Source organism: Equus quagga, chromosome 14 (genome assembly GCF_021613505.1).
Source record: "Equus quagga isolate Etosha38 chromosome 14, UCLA_HA_Equagga_1.0, whole genome shotgun sequence".
In the NCBI taxonomy this organism is placed as follows: Eukaryota; Metazoa; Chordata; class Mammalia; order Perissodactyla; family Equidae; genus Equus; species Equus quagga.
This window is the reverse complement of record NC_060280.1, coordinates 59,349,426-59,366,508: the sequence shown is the minus strand read 5'-3', so window position 1 is coordinate 59,366,508 and position 17,083 is coordinate 59,349,426. Positions and strand designations below refer to the sequence as shown.

General features: G+C 42.5%; 1 protein-coding gene across 2 annotated transcripts in view; it reads left to right on the top strand.

Annotated features, from left to right (window-relative positions):
* The first annotated feature begins 1,822 nt into the window (after nt 1–1,822).
* The window catches only part of ARHGAP20 (Rho GTPase activating protein 20), a 116,053-nt gene continuing 100,792 nt past the window's right edge, over nt 1,823–17,083 (top strand). For both annotated transcript variants that reach the window (XM_046684523.1, XM_046684522.1), the window contains exon 1: nt 1,823–2,092. In XM_046684523.1, coding sequence (XP_046540479.1) covers nt 1,988–2,092 — 105 coding nt within the window. In that variant the 5' untranslated portion in view covers nt 1,823–1,987. The remainder of the gene's footprint in view (nt 2,093–17,083) is intronic.

The following is a 17,083-nucleotide window of genomic DNA, read 5'->3' as shown; positions in this document are numbered from 1 at the left end:
GGATCTATCTCACATCCTGTTTGTGTCTCATTCATTCATTTAACCAACAAACATTTACGGTACCAGACTCTGCTCTAGGCACTTCGGATACAACAGTGAACAACAAACAACAAAAGAAAGATTCCTGCCCTCTGGAAGACAGAGTGATAGATAATAAACGTTAAACATGATAAGCAAATTACAGGAAATACTAAAAGGAGCTAAGTATTATTGAACTTTTAAAAAATGAAGCAGAGGAAGGAAAATTGGGGTCATCCATTCATGATAGGAATCATAATGGCGTAATTTCAACATGAAAGGAACTGCAAAGCCCTCTGCAGTGTAAAATTCACAATAAACTCTATAGTGGGTGCAGAGTCTTGTTACGGCACACAGGTCCAAGCAGCAGAAAGCACCCTAAAAAACTGTGCACATATATACATATATATGTATGTACACTATATGTAATATATGAATATATATTAGCATGATTTATACAATAGTAATAATATACATATTAGCATAATTTAAAAGCCTTTGTAAGCCTACTTTAAACAAAGTGATGTGGACATAAAGTGAGCTGGAACATTCTTTCCCTATTACTTCTACAATAAACAATTCGGGGTTTGGTGGTGGCGGTAGTGTGTGGGTGTGAGGGTGTGTGTATGTGTGTGTGTGTGTGTGTTTTGGACACCATCTCCTGCTTGGAACAGAGGTGGCCAGAGCCCTATTCTTCTACAACCTGTCCTGATAACAGCCCAACCCGGCAGGAACCTGGATCTTTTTTTTCTTACCACAAAAACAAACAAACCCCCTTCAACAATCTAGTATCATACAGTGGCGTCCTTCATCACTAATCCGCCCTTTATGTAGTTCGGACTCCAAGGGAAGAATGCCACCTACCGAATCATCTGCACCAGTCAGCCAGTCCTGCAAAGTGCAGCAACACTCAACTCAACCCGGGTCGGCTCCAAATCCCCTCCCTCTGATTATTCTCTGGCCTTAGAAAAATTTGCCACTATTTGGGCTGACAGGAAGTTATGCTCTCAGCGCAGATATCTGATAAACACTTCCACATATTGTGCCTTCTCAATAGCTAAGCCAAAATTCAGAGTCCTCTCTCCGCCTGCATTTTCCTTAACTGCGCTTTCACGTTTGGAATGCCCCTGTGTTTGCAGCTCGCAGACAGCGGAAACTGCTCGTGCAAATGGTGCAGGGGCCACTGCCCCGCGGCTGCAGAAGCCACTCCGGGTAACGTTCAGGATTGCACAAGAGGTCTAGCAATGCCAGAGTCTTCCAAACGTGTACGGCCGCGGCACTCCGCGACACTCAACTCCATCCCGAGGCGTCTTGGGTGGGGGTGGCGCTGGAGTGGGGGGACCCCTCTGCAGTCCACTGAAAGCGAGGCAGGAATCCCTGCAACTCATCTGTGCAGGCGGAGGTGGCCACAGCTGCGCCGATGCCTGCGCTGCAGCGGCGCCTTCACCCGCCGGCGCAGCGCGGGCAGGGGTGGGCTGGGGACGGTGGGCTGGGCGGCGGGAAAGCGCGTGGCCGTGCATTAGAGGCCCCCGTTCGTGACACAGACCGGTGAGCTCTTTCGGGCTGGACCCACTCGGCGCGGCGGACTGACAAGGTCAGTCGATCGCCTGTGCCCTAATATATATATGGACAGACGCCGGGCCGCGGGCCGGGGCCGGAGCCGCCGCCGGAGGGCCGCTGCCCAGGGAGGACGCCGGGGGCGGGCCGGCGCGGAGGGGGCGGGCCCGGGGCGGAGCGGGCCGCGGCGCGGACGGGCGGCCGCTTTGCACTCGCCTCCAGCCCTCGGTGCCGTGCGCGGCGGCGGTCCATGGCCCCGACGGGAGGCGCGCCGCCCGCCCCCGGAGCCCCGCTCCCTGCCTGAGCGCGGCGGCCGCCTCGGCCCCGCGCGTCCTCGCCCCTCCGGCCGCCGTCCCGCGGACATGACCGCGTAGCCTCCTCCTGGGCTGGGATTTGCTCGCAAGTCTTCTTCATGGAAGCGATGTCCCCCCAGCAGGAGACTCTAGGGGGGCAGCCGGGGCGCTCCTCTTCCCTGACAGGAGTGTCTCGACTCGCGGGAGGCCCCGGCACCAAGAAGGTGAGGACGCTGAGCGGGGCCCCGCCGCCGCCGCCCCCTGCCAGTGCGTGCCCTCCGCGGCCGCCACCGCGGCGCGCGAGCCGGTCGCCTCGGGCATTTAACGCTCCAGCCTCCCGGCCCGCGGCTTGCGTCCCGGGACAATCCCGCCTTCCCCGCCCTCCCGCTCGGCGACGCCGCGGTCTTCCCAGTCACCCAGCACCCCCGGGCTCTTCGCCTCCCTAGTCTTAATCGCTCTTGGAGCGGACCCCACAGCCTCCCCCGTAGTCGCCATCGGCAGCCGGCTCCTCCCTCAGTCGGGGCGCGCGGGCCCGGATTGGGGCATCGCCTTCCCCGGCCCCTCCGGGGGCTCGGCCCCTCGGTCCTCCCGAGGGCTCCCGGGTGCTCACCGCTCCTTGACGGGGTCAGCTCCGAGGTCGTCAGGGCCGGCGGCGTCCCCTCGGGCGCGGCACCCGCGCGGAGGAAGGTAGGCGGCCGGCTGCGGGGCTCGGCCCCCTCACCTGGACGCGGCGGCGCGGCCGCTCCGTGGTATGGGGTGGGGGGTCGGGGGGTTCCTGCGCCCCGCGCGGCGCTCCCGGAACGGCTCCGGGTCTCCGAGCTGGTGATGAGGCTTGTAGGTATGCTTGGGATGCTAACGGTCGACACTACGGGCACGTATGGAGGTTTGGTTCGGCCTAGAACCGGGCTGGGTGGGGCCGGTGGGCTGCAGTGGAGGGTCGCGAGGGCGAGGGGCCTTCGCCCTGAGCTGGTCCCCCGGCCCTCGGCGTTGCTGGAGAGGGGTTGGGGGGTCGGGGTGGGCGTGGGAGCGGCGGGTGTGTTGCCTGTCAAAGCCTGGAGGAGGGATGCGGGCACCAACTTGTAGCGCTCCGTTCCGATAAACACAGCCGGCGAGCGGCGTCCTGATTCCAATCGGTTCGGGTTTCTTCGGTCCCTTAGCAAGTGCACGTGGCCGCGAGCTGCCGGCCTCTGCTGTTCGGCTCTCTGAGGAATTGATTTGGGTGTTTCCAGCCATGTCTGCTCTCGCTCTTTCCCTGCTCCCGAGACCTTCTGCTATTTGGCCATTCTTGCTCTGTGTCCTGGTGGTGCCCTTCCAGCTTCTCTGGAAACAAATTGGGATTAGAGGGATCGCCTAACTCTTCTGTAAGGAATATTTTGAGGCGTTGCGTTTGTATCATTAGAGCCTGAAGAGGTTACGCAGGCTCCCCGTGGTCCCGATCTTACTGCCTTTCATGACACTTCCCACATGGGTTGGCTACAGGTCAGTTGAAGAGAGGTGAGATCGGTGCGCCGAGTATAGAAGTGTATGTGAGCTCCCAAGGACCTTGACCGACCATGCCACGGAGCCATTTAGGAGCGTCCGTGAACTTGATGATGTAGTAGTACCAGTCAGCCTTTGATGTATTGAGGCTGCGGTTTGTCCTTGTCGCTTTTGCCCTTCAGAGATGTAGGGATTGTGTGTGGGGGCGTGTGTGTGGCGGTGAATTTACCAGGTTAGCGCTACGTTTGGAAAGCTAAATGAATGTTCAGTAATTGACATAGATGTTAAAGCATTTTTTGTTCTTGTAAACGTAGGGAATTGGGAATAATCAAAGATTTATATTCCTGAACAGTTCTCTTCCTTTTTTACTAAGGATAATTAAGCATACTGGCAAAGGGAGAAAGCATTAGAGTAGCTTGGTCATTTATCAAGTAGTACTTGTCCAATAAATGGAAGGTTGCTTTGCATCTTAAGCCATTGTCCTGAAGATGATGTCCTTCATTATAAACCATAATGAGTTGTCACCTTACCACCAGTCTTTTCCTTTTCCTTTTCTTAAAGGAAATAAATTTTGTCAATCTGATATTTCTACAGCTTTTTACTCCCTTTGGGGCTGGAGTGAGGTTGAAAGCTATTTTATTTTGCTTTTAATATTTTTTTCCCAGCAAAGTGCATCTCTTCTTATTTTAAATATTGGTAGGCATGTCTGTTTGATTTCAGACCTCCATGTTAGCAATAGAAAGTAATAATAATTTTTTAAAATTTCCAAAGTTTGGCTCATAGAATTATTGCCATTTATACTCTTATGAACCACAGTCTTCATGTATCCCAAATACTCAGATTGATCTTTTTAATGTTTCATCTTGCCTTTTTGGTGCTTGGTAGTCTTAGTGAGTCATGAGACTTATTTCTTAAAAAAGTCTACTATGTGGTTGTAATGTTAATTACTAACGCTTGGATCAATTTGTTTAAATTGCCAGTTACAATCAACATTTAAAAAAATGAAATAGAAAATATCAGCACATTAGTAAGGGTAAGGACTGTTTTGTATGACTTCTTTTTCCCTGTTTCATCTATGTATGCATGTTTTGGGTGGTGATATAAAATGTGTTTCTTACTGAATGGTCAGAATTTTTAAAGACAAGTTTATTGGCCAGATCACTGTTAGGAATCAGTTCACTAGGCTTTTACTTCTAGTTCTCTTACTGTCTCAATGATACTGAGAAAATCACTTGCTTCAGTTTCCTCATCTGTAAAATGGAAATCAGAGATAATGCTGGAGAAGGTGCTTTGAAAACCCTGTGGATGACAAGGTCCTCTTTTACTCTATGAAAATAAGGTGATCTTAAAGAATGGGACTTAAAGAACAAGCAAAACAATAGCATCTTTGAAGCTAGTCATCCTGAGAGCCTGTTAATCCAATGGTACTGCCATTGCCTAGAATATAGTTCATATTCCTAGAAACTACTCTCAAGGAGGCAGTTTTTACAGTGGGGTGAAATTTGGAGTGTGATGACCTGGGTTCAAGTCTCCATTGTGTTGGTACTAGCTTTCTGACCTAGGTAAATTACTTAATCTCTTCACTTTCCTATTTGTAAAATGAAAATACCAATAGTACCTACCTCCTCAAGATTGTTGGGAAAATTAAATGTGAAATTGAGTGAATATTGACATATAATAAGCACTCGATAAATGTTAGCTCTTATTGTTTGTAATTTCCCCCATATCTGTAATTCATGCTACTATATCTAAGTTGTTCCACCAAAAAATCTAGGACTCATTTTCAGCTCCTCTCATTTCTTCACTCTACAACAACCATCAGGAAGGCCAGTCGACTATCACCTCAAAACATGTCTTGAATTTCTCCACTTCATCTACACTGCGACCACTGTGGTCCAAGCCAAAGCACAACCATCTCTCACTTGTACCTTTGCAGAAACTCCCTAACTTGTCTGATACCTTTCTTGCTCTTCCCTGACCCAGTCACCATTTAGCAGCACCAGAGTGATCTTTAAAAATGTAAATTGATCGTGTTGTGCACCTGCTTAAAATCCTGTCGTGGCTTTCCATCATACTTAGAAAAAAATCTAGACTCCTTTTCTTAACCCTCTCTGCTTCTCCCACCTCATCTACCTTTTCCAGCTTGTGTATTCTCCAGCCACATGGGCCTTCTTTTTCATATGTCAAGTCATCAAATTTAATCCTATTCTGAGGCCTTGGTGTTGCTATTCCCTCTGCTTCTGCCAAAGGTCTTTGCAGTGTTGACTCTTTCATATTGTTCAAATCTTGGGTCCTCCCAGAGGCCTGTCCCAACTACCTAAGTGTAAGTTGCACTTCAATCACGCTCCTGTACCTACTGTTTTATTTCCATCTTGGCATTCATGCTTGCCTGATATTTTATTTCCTTCCTTGTTATGTTACCTGAATCCCTCACCAGATTTTGAAACCCATGAGAATAGGGACCTTATCTGTATTGCTCAAGGTTGCCTCCCCAGTGCCTAGGACAGTGCTGTACTCAGTAAATATTAATTGCATTATGGACAGCAGCGAACAGGACAGATGTGGCCCCTGTGTTCAAAGTTGACGATTTAGGGCAGGGTCAGCAAACCTTTTCTGAAAGGGCCAGATAGTAAATCATTTAGGTTTGTAGACCATAAGGTCTCTGTTGCAGCTACCCGCTCTGCCACTGTAGCGCTAAAGCAGCCATAGACGGTATGTAAATTAACGGGCATAGCTGTGTTCCCGTAAAGCCTTATTTAGGTGGGTCCTTGGTGTATAGTTTGCTGACCCCTGGTCTAGAGCATCACTGTTGACTAGAACTTTCTGCTCTTGATCTACAATGTCTAATTCAATAGCCACTAGGAATGTGTGGCTATTGAGCACTTGAAATGTGGCTGGTACAACTCAGGAACTAAAAATTTTTAACAGCTGCATTGAGGTATAATTGACATACAATAAACTGTACATATTTAAAGTATATAAATTGATGTTTTGACGTTTGTATACACCTCTGAAACCATCACCACAATCAAGACAATGACCATATTTATAATCCTCCAAAATGTCCTCATGTCCCTTTCTAGTCCCTTTGTTCCCTCACTATTCCTAGGCAGCCACTGGTCTGCTTTCTATCACTATAGATTAATTTACATTTTCAAGAATTTTATATAAATGGACTCATACTATTATTCTTTTTTGTCCAGCTTCTTTAATTCAATATAATTATTTTGAGATTTATCCATGTTTTTGCACGTATCAGTAGTTAATTTCATTGCTGAGTAGTATTTCCGCTTGTGGGTAAACCACAGTTTGTTTATCCGTTCACCTATTAATGGGTATTTGGGTTGTTTCCTGGTTTTGGCAATTACAAATAAAGCTGCTGTGAACATTCGTGTACAAGTCTTTGCATGGACTTATGCTTTCACTTCTTTTGGGTAAATACTTAGGTGTTGAATGGCTGGGTCATATTTTAGGTGTATATTTAACTTTTTAAAAAACTGTCAAATTGTTTTTTCAAAGTGGTTTTACATTCCCACCAGTAGCGTATAAGAGTCCAGTTTCCCCACACCGTCACCAACACTATCTGTTTTTTTGATTATAGCCATCCTAGAGGGTATAAAGTGGTATCTCGTTGTAGTTTTGATTTGCATTTCCCTAATGACTAATGATGTTGAGCACCTTTTCATGTGCTTGCTTGTCATCCATATGTTATCTTTAGTGATGTGCCTATTCAAATATTTTGCCCAGTTTTAGTTGGGTTGTTAGTTTTCTTATTACTGAGTTTTTATATATTCTGGTTTCAAGTCCTTTATCACATATGTGATTTAGAAATGTTTTCTCCCATTCTGTGGCTTTACATTTTATTTTTTTAAGAGTGTCTTTCAAAGAACAGTGTTCTTAATTTTGATGAAATCTGATTTGTCATTTTTTTCTTTAATTTTACTTAATTATAATTTATTTAAATTTAAATTGCCACATGTGTCTAATGGGTACTGTATGGGCCAGCACAGGCTGAGAGGAAGAGACAAAAACAATAATCATAACCAAAAAATGGTGATTACTGTTATGGAAAAAACAAACATGACACTGATTTAGACAAACATAGATGTGGAGCTAGACCACTCTGGTGTTAGGGTGTCACGAAGGGCCTCTTTTAAGTGATGCTTATTTCTTTTATGGGTGAAAAAGAAGATTCTATAAAAATATTCCAACAAGTGGGAGCAATTATTAAAGGTCCTGAGGTAGGAGAGAGCATGATGTGTTTGAGGAGCTAGTTTGTAGATGCTGTATAAGAAGCCAGTCTCTTTGTTTTGTAGCCACGTTTATTATTTTAACCTCGAGCAGAATTACCTAGCTGGTTCATTCACGTTTATTTGCTAATCAGATGATTTAAGTATTTCCAAAAATCAAAAATTTTCCATCACTGAGGCTCTTCGGAAGAATAGACAATAGATTTGTACAGTAATTTCTAAAATTGTGGTTCTAAAGTATAATAGCAGCATATAGATGATGTTTCTGGATAATGCACTCTGAACAGAATTCTGGATAATTCATCCTTGAGGATATACATGCTTGGACAGAAATGAAATGAAATGGAAGCACATGTGAGAATAATTTCAGTAAGGGATGATTTGTGTCATACTCAAGCACCTTGACCCTTTGGTGTCACGTACTAATTGAAAACTCTTTAAATAAGATGAGTATTGGGATAGGGAAGAGAGACCTACAGGCACAGAAAGTCAGTCAAAGCAAAAGAATTTTAAAATAGCTCCAACATGTTAAAATGTGGCAGCTGCTGTTGTACACTTCATTCTGTCTTTTCTTTCTGCTTCTCTGGGTCCAAATCTGTTTAGAGCAGCTCATGGTAAAACACCCCCGAGAGCTGATTTTGGCCATGTGTGTGTCTTTTTCTGGGGTTTGAATGAAACATCTTGGTGAGTAAGCTTTCTTTGTACTCTTGAATACTGAGAAAAATATTATGTCCATGGTTAAACCAGTATCCTCCTGAGTCCTCTTCTGGTGTTATTCACAAAGTGAATTGCATAAAATCAGGTACGTGAGATTGTTTTGGCTGAGAGGAGTCTGGAATGATCAAAAACTGAATTAGATTGATCAGAGGTGGCCTCTGTTTATGACTGGTGTGACCTCTGAAATTCTGACTGTACTTTGTTTCTTTGACTGTGAAATGGGGTAATAATCCATATCCTGTATCTCTCACAAGGTTATTTTTTATGGATGAAAAGAAGAAAATATAGGAAACACTTTTGAAAAAAGTGCAGAAGCCAGTAGTATCTTTTACCAGGTTAAAGTCAGTATAAAGCAATAAAGAGAGCTTTATTTCTTTGAATTTAATACAAGAACATTTACATGGAGATGAGTGAATGCTATCTGTCTTATCTAGCTCGGGCTGCCATAACAAAATACCATAAACTGGGTGGCTTAAACAGCAGACATTTATTTCTTAGAGTTCTGGAGGCTGTGACTTCCCATAATCTGGGTGCCAGCCAATTTAGTTCCTAGTGAGAACCGTCTTCTTGGCTTGTGGTTGGCCATCTTCTTGCTGTGTCCTCACATGGGACAGAGAGAATGAGAGCAGAAGGGAGAGAGGGAGAGAGAAAGAGGGAGAGGGGGAGGAGCGGGGGAGAGGAAGGAAGATGGAACTAGATATCTCTGGTCTCCTTTCTTTTGGAAAATTTTAAACAGCTTTATTGAGATATAGTTCACATATCATATAATTCACCTATTTTAAGTTGGCAAGTCAATGGTTTTTAGTATGTTCATAAACATATGTAATCATCACCACAGTCAATTTTAGAACATTTTCATCACCCCCTAAAAAAATCCTGTAGCCTTTAGTTATCCCCCATCCCTCATTTCCTTTTCCCTAGCCCTAGGCAGTTGTTAATCTCCCTTCTGTCTCTGTAGATTTCTGTGTTCTGGATATTTCATATCAATGAAATAATACAATATGTGGGTTTTTTTCACAGCCTCCTTTCATTTATCATAATGTTTTCAAGGCTCATCAATGTTATAACATGGATCAGCATTTCATTCCTTTTTATAACCAAATAATATTCCATTGTATGGATATATCACATTTTGTTTATCCATTTATCAGTTGATGGACATTTGTGTTGTTTCTACCTTGCAGGGGTTTTTTAAAGTGTTATTGAGATATAACATTATGTTAGTTTTAGGTGTACAACATAGGTATTCAATATTTATAAACATTATCAAATGATCATCACAATAAGCTTAATTACCATCTGCTCTGCTATCAAGTTGTTACAATATTATTGACTATATTTCCTATGCTGTATATTATATCCCCATGACTTATTTATTTTATAACTGGAAGTTTGTATCTCTTCCTCCCCTTCACCTATTTCACCCAACCCCTACCCACTCCCCTTGGACAGCCACCAGTTTGTTCTCTGTATCTACGAGTTTGGTCTCTTCTTACAAGGTACTAATCTCATCATAGTGGCTCCACTCTCATGACTTCATCTAAACCTAATCATCTCCCAAAGACCCCACCTCCTAATACCATCACACTGGGGGTTATGGGCTTCAACATATGAATCTAGGGGGGACACAGACATTCACTCCATAACACTGTCCTTCAAAAGAGTCACCCTTGAAGGTCATAAATATCAAATATTGTAAAGTAGAAACTTGAGCAAAAATATAAGAGTTTACTATTTGTGATGAATGACATAATAAAGGAAATTTTAGAAACCTCTTTAAGTGAATGCCTGACTCTGTGTAGTATGCATCAGTTGTATGAGGTGGGCATTGTTAACTTGCTCTTACAGAAGAACAAACTGAGCCTGCCAAGGCAGCATGGAGTGAGAGCTGGAGTTTGAACCCAGATTTTCCACCTGTTTCTCTTTCCAACTAGACAATAGATGCATTTGTTATTATTTCTAACATAAGATGTAGGAAAGAGTAGATTTGAATTATATATTACCTGCTGAGAAAAGCACATTTGAGATGTTTTTCTCCTGAGAGAGAATTTCATTGCTTGGGGAGCAGAGTCTGTACCTTCTCCGTCTACCATTGAATGTTATGTTCACTGCTGCCATTAGGTAAAAGTGAGGTAAATGTGTTAGTCAGAGTTCTCCAGAGAAGCAGACCAATAGAAGTCTCATGGTCTGCCATCTGCAAGCTAGAGATCCAGGAAAGCCAGTGCTGTCATTCACCACTATCTTTTGCTGAGGACAGGAGAAGATGAGATGAGACGTCCCGGCTCAACAGTGAGACAGAAAGGGGCAAATTACTCCTTCCTCCACTTTTTGTTTGCTAAAGGCCCTCAAGAGATTGAGCGATGCCCACTCACTTTTGGGAGGGTGTCTGCTTTACTGAGTCCAACATTCAAATGCTAATCTCCTCCTGAAATACCCTCACAGACACACCTAGAAATAATGTTTAGTCTGGGCACCCTGTGGCCAGTCAGGTTGACCCATAAAATTAACCATCACAGTAAATATTGACTAATAGCGACAATCAATGACACAATCATTGGTCTAATTACTTTGGAAATTTGTGATTTTTGTGCCTTGGTGTCTGTCATTTTCAGATGTTTTATATAAAGTACTTGTATTTCAGGAGCTCTTCAGCCAGGCCTGCTTTCCATGCTGCTTTGCTTGCTGTTGGAAAGCCTGGCATATCCTCCAAACTCATAGACTATATTTCAGTCATGTGTGGGTGCACTGAATCCTATGCCTCAAATGATCCCACTGTAGAAAATCATGTGTGTGGGAACCCCAGTTGAAACTCTCTCAATTCAATAAACATTTTATATCATGAATCTTGAGTGTAGGAAAAAACTGTTGCTTCCATAGTTATTTTTACTTAAAATGTGAACACAATAGTGCATTTTAACATAGTAAAGAAAAATTACTTTTCTGTGACTCTAACATTGATATGTTAGAACATAATAAATTATGTTTTTTATGAAATGAAAGGACAGTCTTTCATTTTTACACATTTGTGTCAAATGTAATTATTGATTTTGAAGATTGAGTCCTCCAAGTTAAAATACAGAGTTGTAACTTACAGACTGAAAATTCACAAGTCACAGACACCTGAATAGTGCAGTTGTTGCTTTTGGTTCTGAAGTGAAGATTTCGTGAAGAATTTATTACTCTCTGTGATTTTTAACATTCTCCCCAGTCACGATTTGGTGAAAGATCTGCAGGACGAAAAGTGGAATGTGTTCAATAGACTGGGAGAAGTAACTGATGGTACCCAGCAGAAAGTGACACCTTCAACTTCAATAATTCGGGTGTCTGAATACTTTCACAGTTTTTATCCTGCCATCCAGGACTTGGTAGCTGTTATTTTCAAAGTAAAGATATCTTGTGCCTTATAGGACCACGTACAACTTAAAATATGTGATTATAAAGCTTGCCTTCTTAGAAGGTATCAGTCGCTGAAAATATACTAGATTTCGATTTAAAGTGCCACTAAAACATAGTATAAACTATAAAATGTCACAAAAATAAATAGGTATATATTATCAAGATTATATGTGTGTGTGTATACACACCTTTATGTACATACACTCGTATACACAGTCCTTTGAGGAGATATATGTGCATTTTATTATTGTGATTTGACAGAGTTTTGTGACTCATTCCCTTCATGTCTCCAGAGCACTTGGCGAAAACCTCAGTTATGGACTGAATGTTTGTGTCCCCCTCAAGCTCATATGTTGGAGCCCTAACCCTCAGTATGATAGTATTTGGAGGTGGGGGCCTTTTCGAGATAACTAGGTTAGGTGAAGTTGTGAGAGCTCTGAATGCCCGTGGTGGGATAATGCCCTAGTAAAGGACCAGAGAGCTTGCACTCTCTCTCTGTCCTCTGTATGAGAATATAGCAAGAAGGCAGCCATCTACAAACCAGGAAGAGGGCCCTCACCAGGAACCCAGTGCTGGCACCCTGACCTTGCACTTTGCAGCCTCCAGAACTGTGAGAAATAAATGCCTGTAGTTTAAGCCCCTAGTCTGTGTTATTTTGTCACCGCAGCCTGAGCTGACTGACTGCATCTGAAATAAACTTTGATTGAGGGGAACGTCCGCTCTCCTGTTCTTTCTGTTGGGATCTCAGGTGTTTTGGATCGCAGGGCCTCTGCAGGTCCTTTGTGTGCAGAGAGCCTGCAGGGGGAATGCTCAGTTTGATATTGGCAACTGCAGCAGTTTTCTGAAGCAACCTTGGATGGGAGTGATGTTTAGCTTTTGTTTACTTGCGGAAGACTCAGGCACGATGTGGGAGGCTGGAAAGGGAGCAAAGGAAACTGCCTTCTGTCAGCCACCAATGACGGGGCTTGTAGGCAACACAGCCCAGTTTATTTTATAATTTTGTTTCAGTCTGATTTTCTTTATCTAGGACACATTTAGATTAGAAACATCCAACCGCCAGCAGAAATAGTCCTAGCTGAGCAGCCTTGACCTAATTTTGACAGACAGCTGTCACATGGCACAACTGAAAGGTAAAACCTATTTCTGGATGTCTGGTCACTTACACGTGGACTCTGAAAATGGAATGTATGTGTGCCCGCATCAGCTCATATTTCAAAGATCTGGAAAACCCAGCTGCTCTGTGGCCTTTTGCTTTCCCCATTTACCTGGCTCCTAATGTACGCTTAGGAGAGTGTCGCTATTTCCTCTTCTACCCCTGCATTCACCCTCTTGAACCTCAGCTTCTATAGTAGCCAGTACTGGGTTACACCACATGTGAATCTGGATAGACCTGGGCCTGTTTTTTGTTCTCATTTGATACACTCTGTTTTACCATTATAGCTTTTGGACTTGATCACCATACTCCTCCTCTCTGCAGGAGGAAAGTGAGAGGTTGCTGTAAGGCAGAGCTTCCCAACCCTTACAGATATGTCTGATACAGTCAGCCCCTTAGCCTTCAGGCAGGGGGATGGGTACTGGGGGTCAGAGAGCCCCTTTATGTGTCATAGTGTGCCACGGATGTACAAATAATATCACTTTGTTTGGGCCGTGATGTGAAAAGCATGGTGAAGCCCAGCCCTGTAAGGGATTATTAGGGAGGGAGCATTGCTGATTGACCATGCTTACTCCAGAGTGCTGCTGAAAGGGAATCCTGACCGGAGGTGGATACTGGTGGCTTTGCCAAAGAAGAGAGTCCAGCCAACTTGAAGGCCCATAGTGATAATCCAGAAGCCTGCATGGGTGGGGTGAAGGCAGAGGAACAAAGAGTAATGTACAAGGGGAATCCTGTTTTCTTGTTTATTTATGTATGGTACTTACACACTCTAAAGCCTTACTGTATATGTCACACTGTCATGGTGCTTTCCATGTCAGAGGACTTTCACATAGATAATCTTATTCGATTCTTTGTGGTAGGTTGGACAGTTATATCATTTTACGGAGAGGGCTCTGAGAAGTTAAATGGAAGAACCAGGGTCCAAAATTTAGGTCCAGTGTCTCCCAGCCTAGTGCCCATTCTTCTACATTACACAGATTGTCATGTTTATTGTTTTATGTCAAAGTGATTGTCTCACAGAAAGAGGAAAGATAGCCAGAAGTAAAAATATTTCTTTCTTAACCTCAGAAAAGAACGTATACCCCTTTACAGTGGTTTGTGCTGTGATGACATTTGTTTTATTAAATGCTCAGACTGATTCTGGAAGGGATGATTATGAGTAAACAGAAGATCATACTCATCGTAGGCCAAACTGACAGTAGCGGGAAGCTTTAGCTCACCCAGTGGTCAAACCTGTTGAGATAATAGGGCCTACAAGCAAGGTACAAGGTTAAAAATAATTTCCCTGCAGAGCCAGTGTCTTTGAGGTATGTCTCCACAAACAAATGCTGCAGGCGTTTAGGGAAGGCAAGAAGGAAATCATTGATTGTTCACTAAATTGTGCAGACTAACCACAGAAGGATTAATAGTCAAATTTGAATAAGCTGATTTGTAAATCTGATTTTTTTTTTGTAGCCCTGAAACTTTAGAGTTCTTTAAAAGCTTTCCTCAAAGCCCTTATTTTAGTCCTATGCTGATTTTAAATGTTTGAAAGTAACTTTAGCACATTTGACTTAAATTCAACTGAAATACTTGAATTTTTTTTCTTCATAAAGTAGCTGGAACAAAACAAAGTATGAAAAATTGCAGTTCTCCTGACGTAAATCTTTCATCCTGTTCCTTTCTGTTGATAGGCTTTCTTTTCCTTTAATCTCTGTGAGAACTAAGAATGACCAGATTGAGTGATTTAGAGGTTCCAAAAATAGTACTGTATCTCTTGGTTGACGTGAAGTTAAAGTTACAGTGAGAGACCTCAGATAGGTTTTTGTGTAAACAGTGTTTTCTGAGTTGTTGAAAATAAAAGAACAAACCTTTTTTTCTTCAGTTACCTGTTTACAACTTCATTTTCCATCATAGGCACACTTGTCTTACCACCTTAAACTCTCAGATATGGGCAGTGTTAGTGCATTGACTTAACACACAGCTATTGAGAATTTACTGTGTGAAAACACTGAGCAAGGCACTGCAGGGGTCGGAGAGGAGTGGTCGGCAGCCACAATAGGAATTCAGCTCGCTGAAGAATGGAGAGCCACTCAAACATTTCGGCAAAGACGTGGTGGACACAAAGCAAATAAATAATTTCCACTTTCATGTATCACACTTCAGATGATTGCTATATGAAGAAAATTATAGTTTCTGCCTGTGAACCAGTTTTCTGGGAGGAGCTCAGTGGTTTAGTAGTTTGGTGGTTAACTTTTCTTTTTCTTTTTAACAGCTTTATTGAGGTATAATTCACATGCCATACAATTCATCCACTTAAAGTGTACAATTTCAGTGGTTTTTAGTATATTTACAGAATTGTACATCCATCACCACAGTCAATTTTAGAACATTTTCATTATCCCAAAAAGAAACACTGCACCCCTTAGCTATCACATCCCAATTCCCTTATCGCCTCAAATGCCAGGAAAACGCTAACGTACTTTAAGTTTCTATAGATTTGTTTATTCTGGATATTTCATATAAATGGAATCATATAGTATGTGGTCGTTTGGGACCGACTTCTTTTGATTAGTATTATGTTTTGAAGATTCATCCATGTTGTTGCACGTATCAGTACTTCTTTTATTGCCAAGTAATATTCCATTTTAGGCATATACCACATTGTGTTTATTCATTCGTCAGTTGATGGACATTGGGATTGTTTCCACTTTAACTATTATGAATAATGCTGCTGTGAGCATTCATGTACATGTTTTTATGTGGACATATGTCTTCATTTCTCTTGTGTATGTACCTAAAAGGAATTGCAGGATCATATGGTAACTATGTTTAGCCGTTTGCAGAACTTCCAAACTGTTCTCCAAAGTGACAGCACCATTTTACATTCCCACCAGCGGTGTATAAGAGTCCAATTTATCCACATCCTCACCAACACTTATTACCTGTCTTTTTTATTATGGCCATCCTGATGAGTATAAAGTGGGATTTCGTGGTTTTGATTTGCATTTCACTGGTGGCTATTGATGTTGAGCATCTTTTCATCAGCTTATCGGCCGTTTGTATATCTTCTTTGGAGAATTGTCTATTCAGATCCTTTGCCCATTTTTAAATAGGCTTGTTTGTCTTTATTGAATTGTAATAATTCTTCATATGGTCTAGATGCAAATCCCTTATCAAATATGTGATTTGCAAAAATTTTCTCCCATTCTGTGGATTTTCTTTTCACTTTCTTAATAGTGTCTTTGGAAGCACAGAAGTTTTTGATCTTGACACTGTCCAATTTATGTTTTTTTCTTTTGTTGCATATACTTTGGTATCATATATAAGAAACCATTGCCTAATCCAAGGTCATAAATATTTCTGCCTTTGTTTTTTCCTAAAGTTTTAAAGTTTCAGCTCTTAGTTTTAGATCTTTGATCCATTTTTGACTTAATTTTTGTATATGGTGTGAGATAGGAGTCCAAATTCATTCTTTTGCCTGTGGATGTTCAGTTGTCTCAGCACCATTTGTTGGCAAGTAATTAACTTTTATCGCAGACAGATGTTTACCATGTAGCTCAAAGTGGTAAATGTCAACACTACGTCAAAAGACACAGTTTGCAGTGTACGAGGATGACTCTTACCTTCCAGGTCCATAGCAAATGCTTACATTGCCTTAATGACAGCGTTCCAGCAGAGCCCCTTTAAGGTTTGTTTGTTTTTCTGTATGTGTGTTTTATTCACATAGAAGCTTCATTTGTTGAGTATGTAGTTTGTGCCAGGCATTGTCCCAGGCTTTGGGAAGGCAGAGATAGGCCTGCTACAGAGTAGAATTTCAGTAAATAATTGTTGGGGGGTGGGAGAAAGTTTGGAAAGAAGACATGGTCCCTCCTCTCTAGAAAAGGGGCAGAAAGATAAATAATATTATATGAAATGCTGTAACAGAGGCATAATATGTGAAGCAAGCTAGGAACAGAGAATTGAATATAGAGTTAATCCAACTGATTAAAAAAGGGTTGAAGTGGAAAGCACCTTGCAGATTAGCTGGCAGTGTTGCTACCGTTTTGTGTTATTATTGAAATATAAAAGGAAAATGAATTATAGGCATTTGGTTCTCATCTTCAATTATGACTTCTGTTCATTTACTCTTTGGCAGAATAGGTTTTTTGCCTCTAATACTGAATATAGCTGCAGAGGAGACAGCTTAGAAAATCAAAGATCTAATTTCTGTCTAGTGTTGGTATTATACTTCACTAATA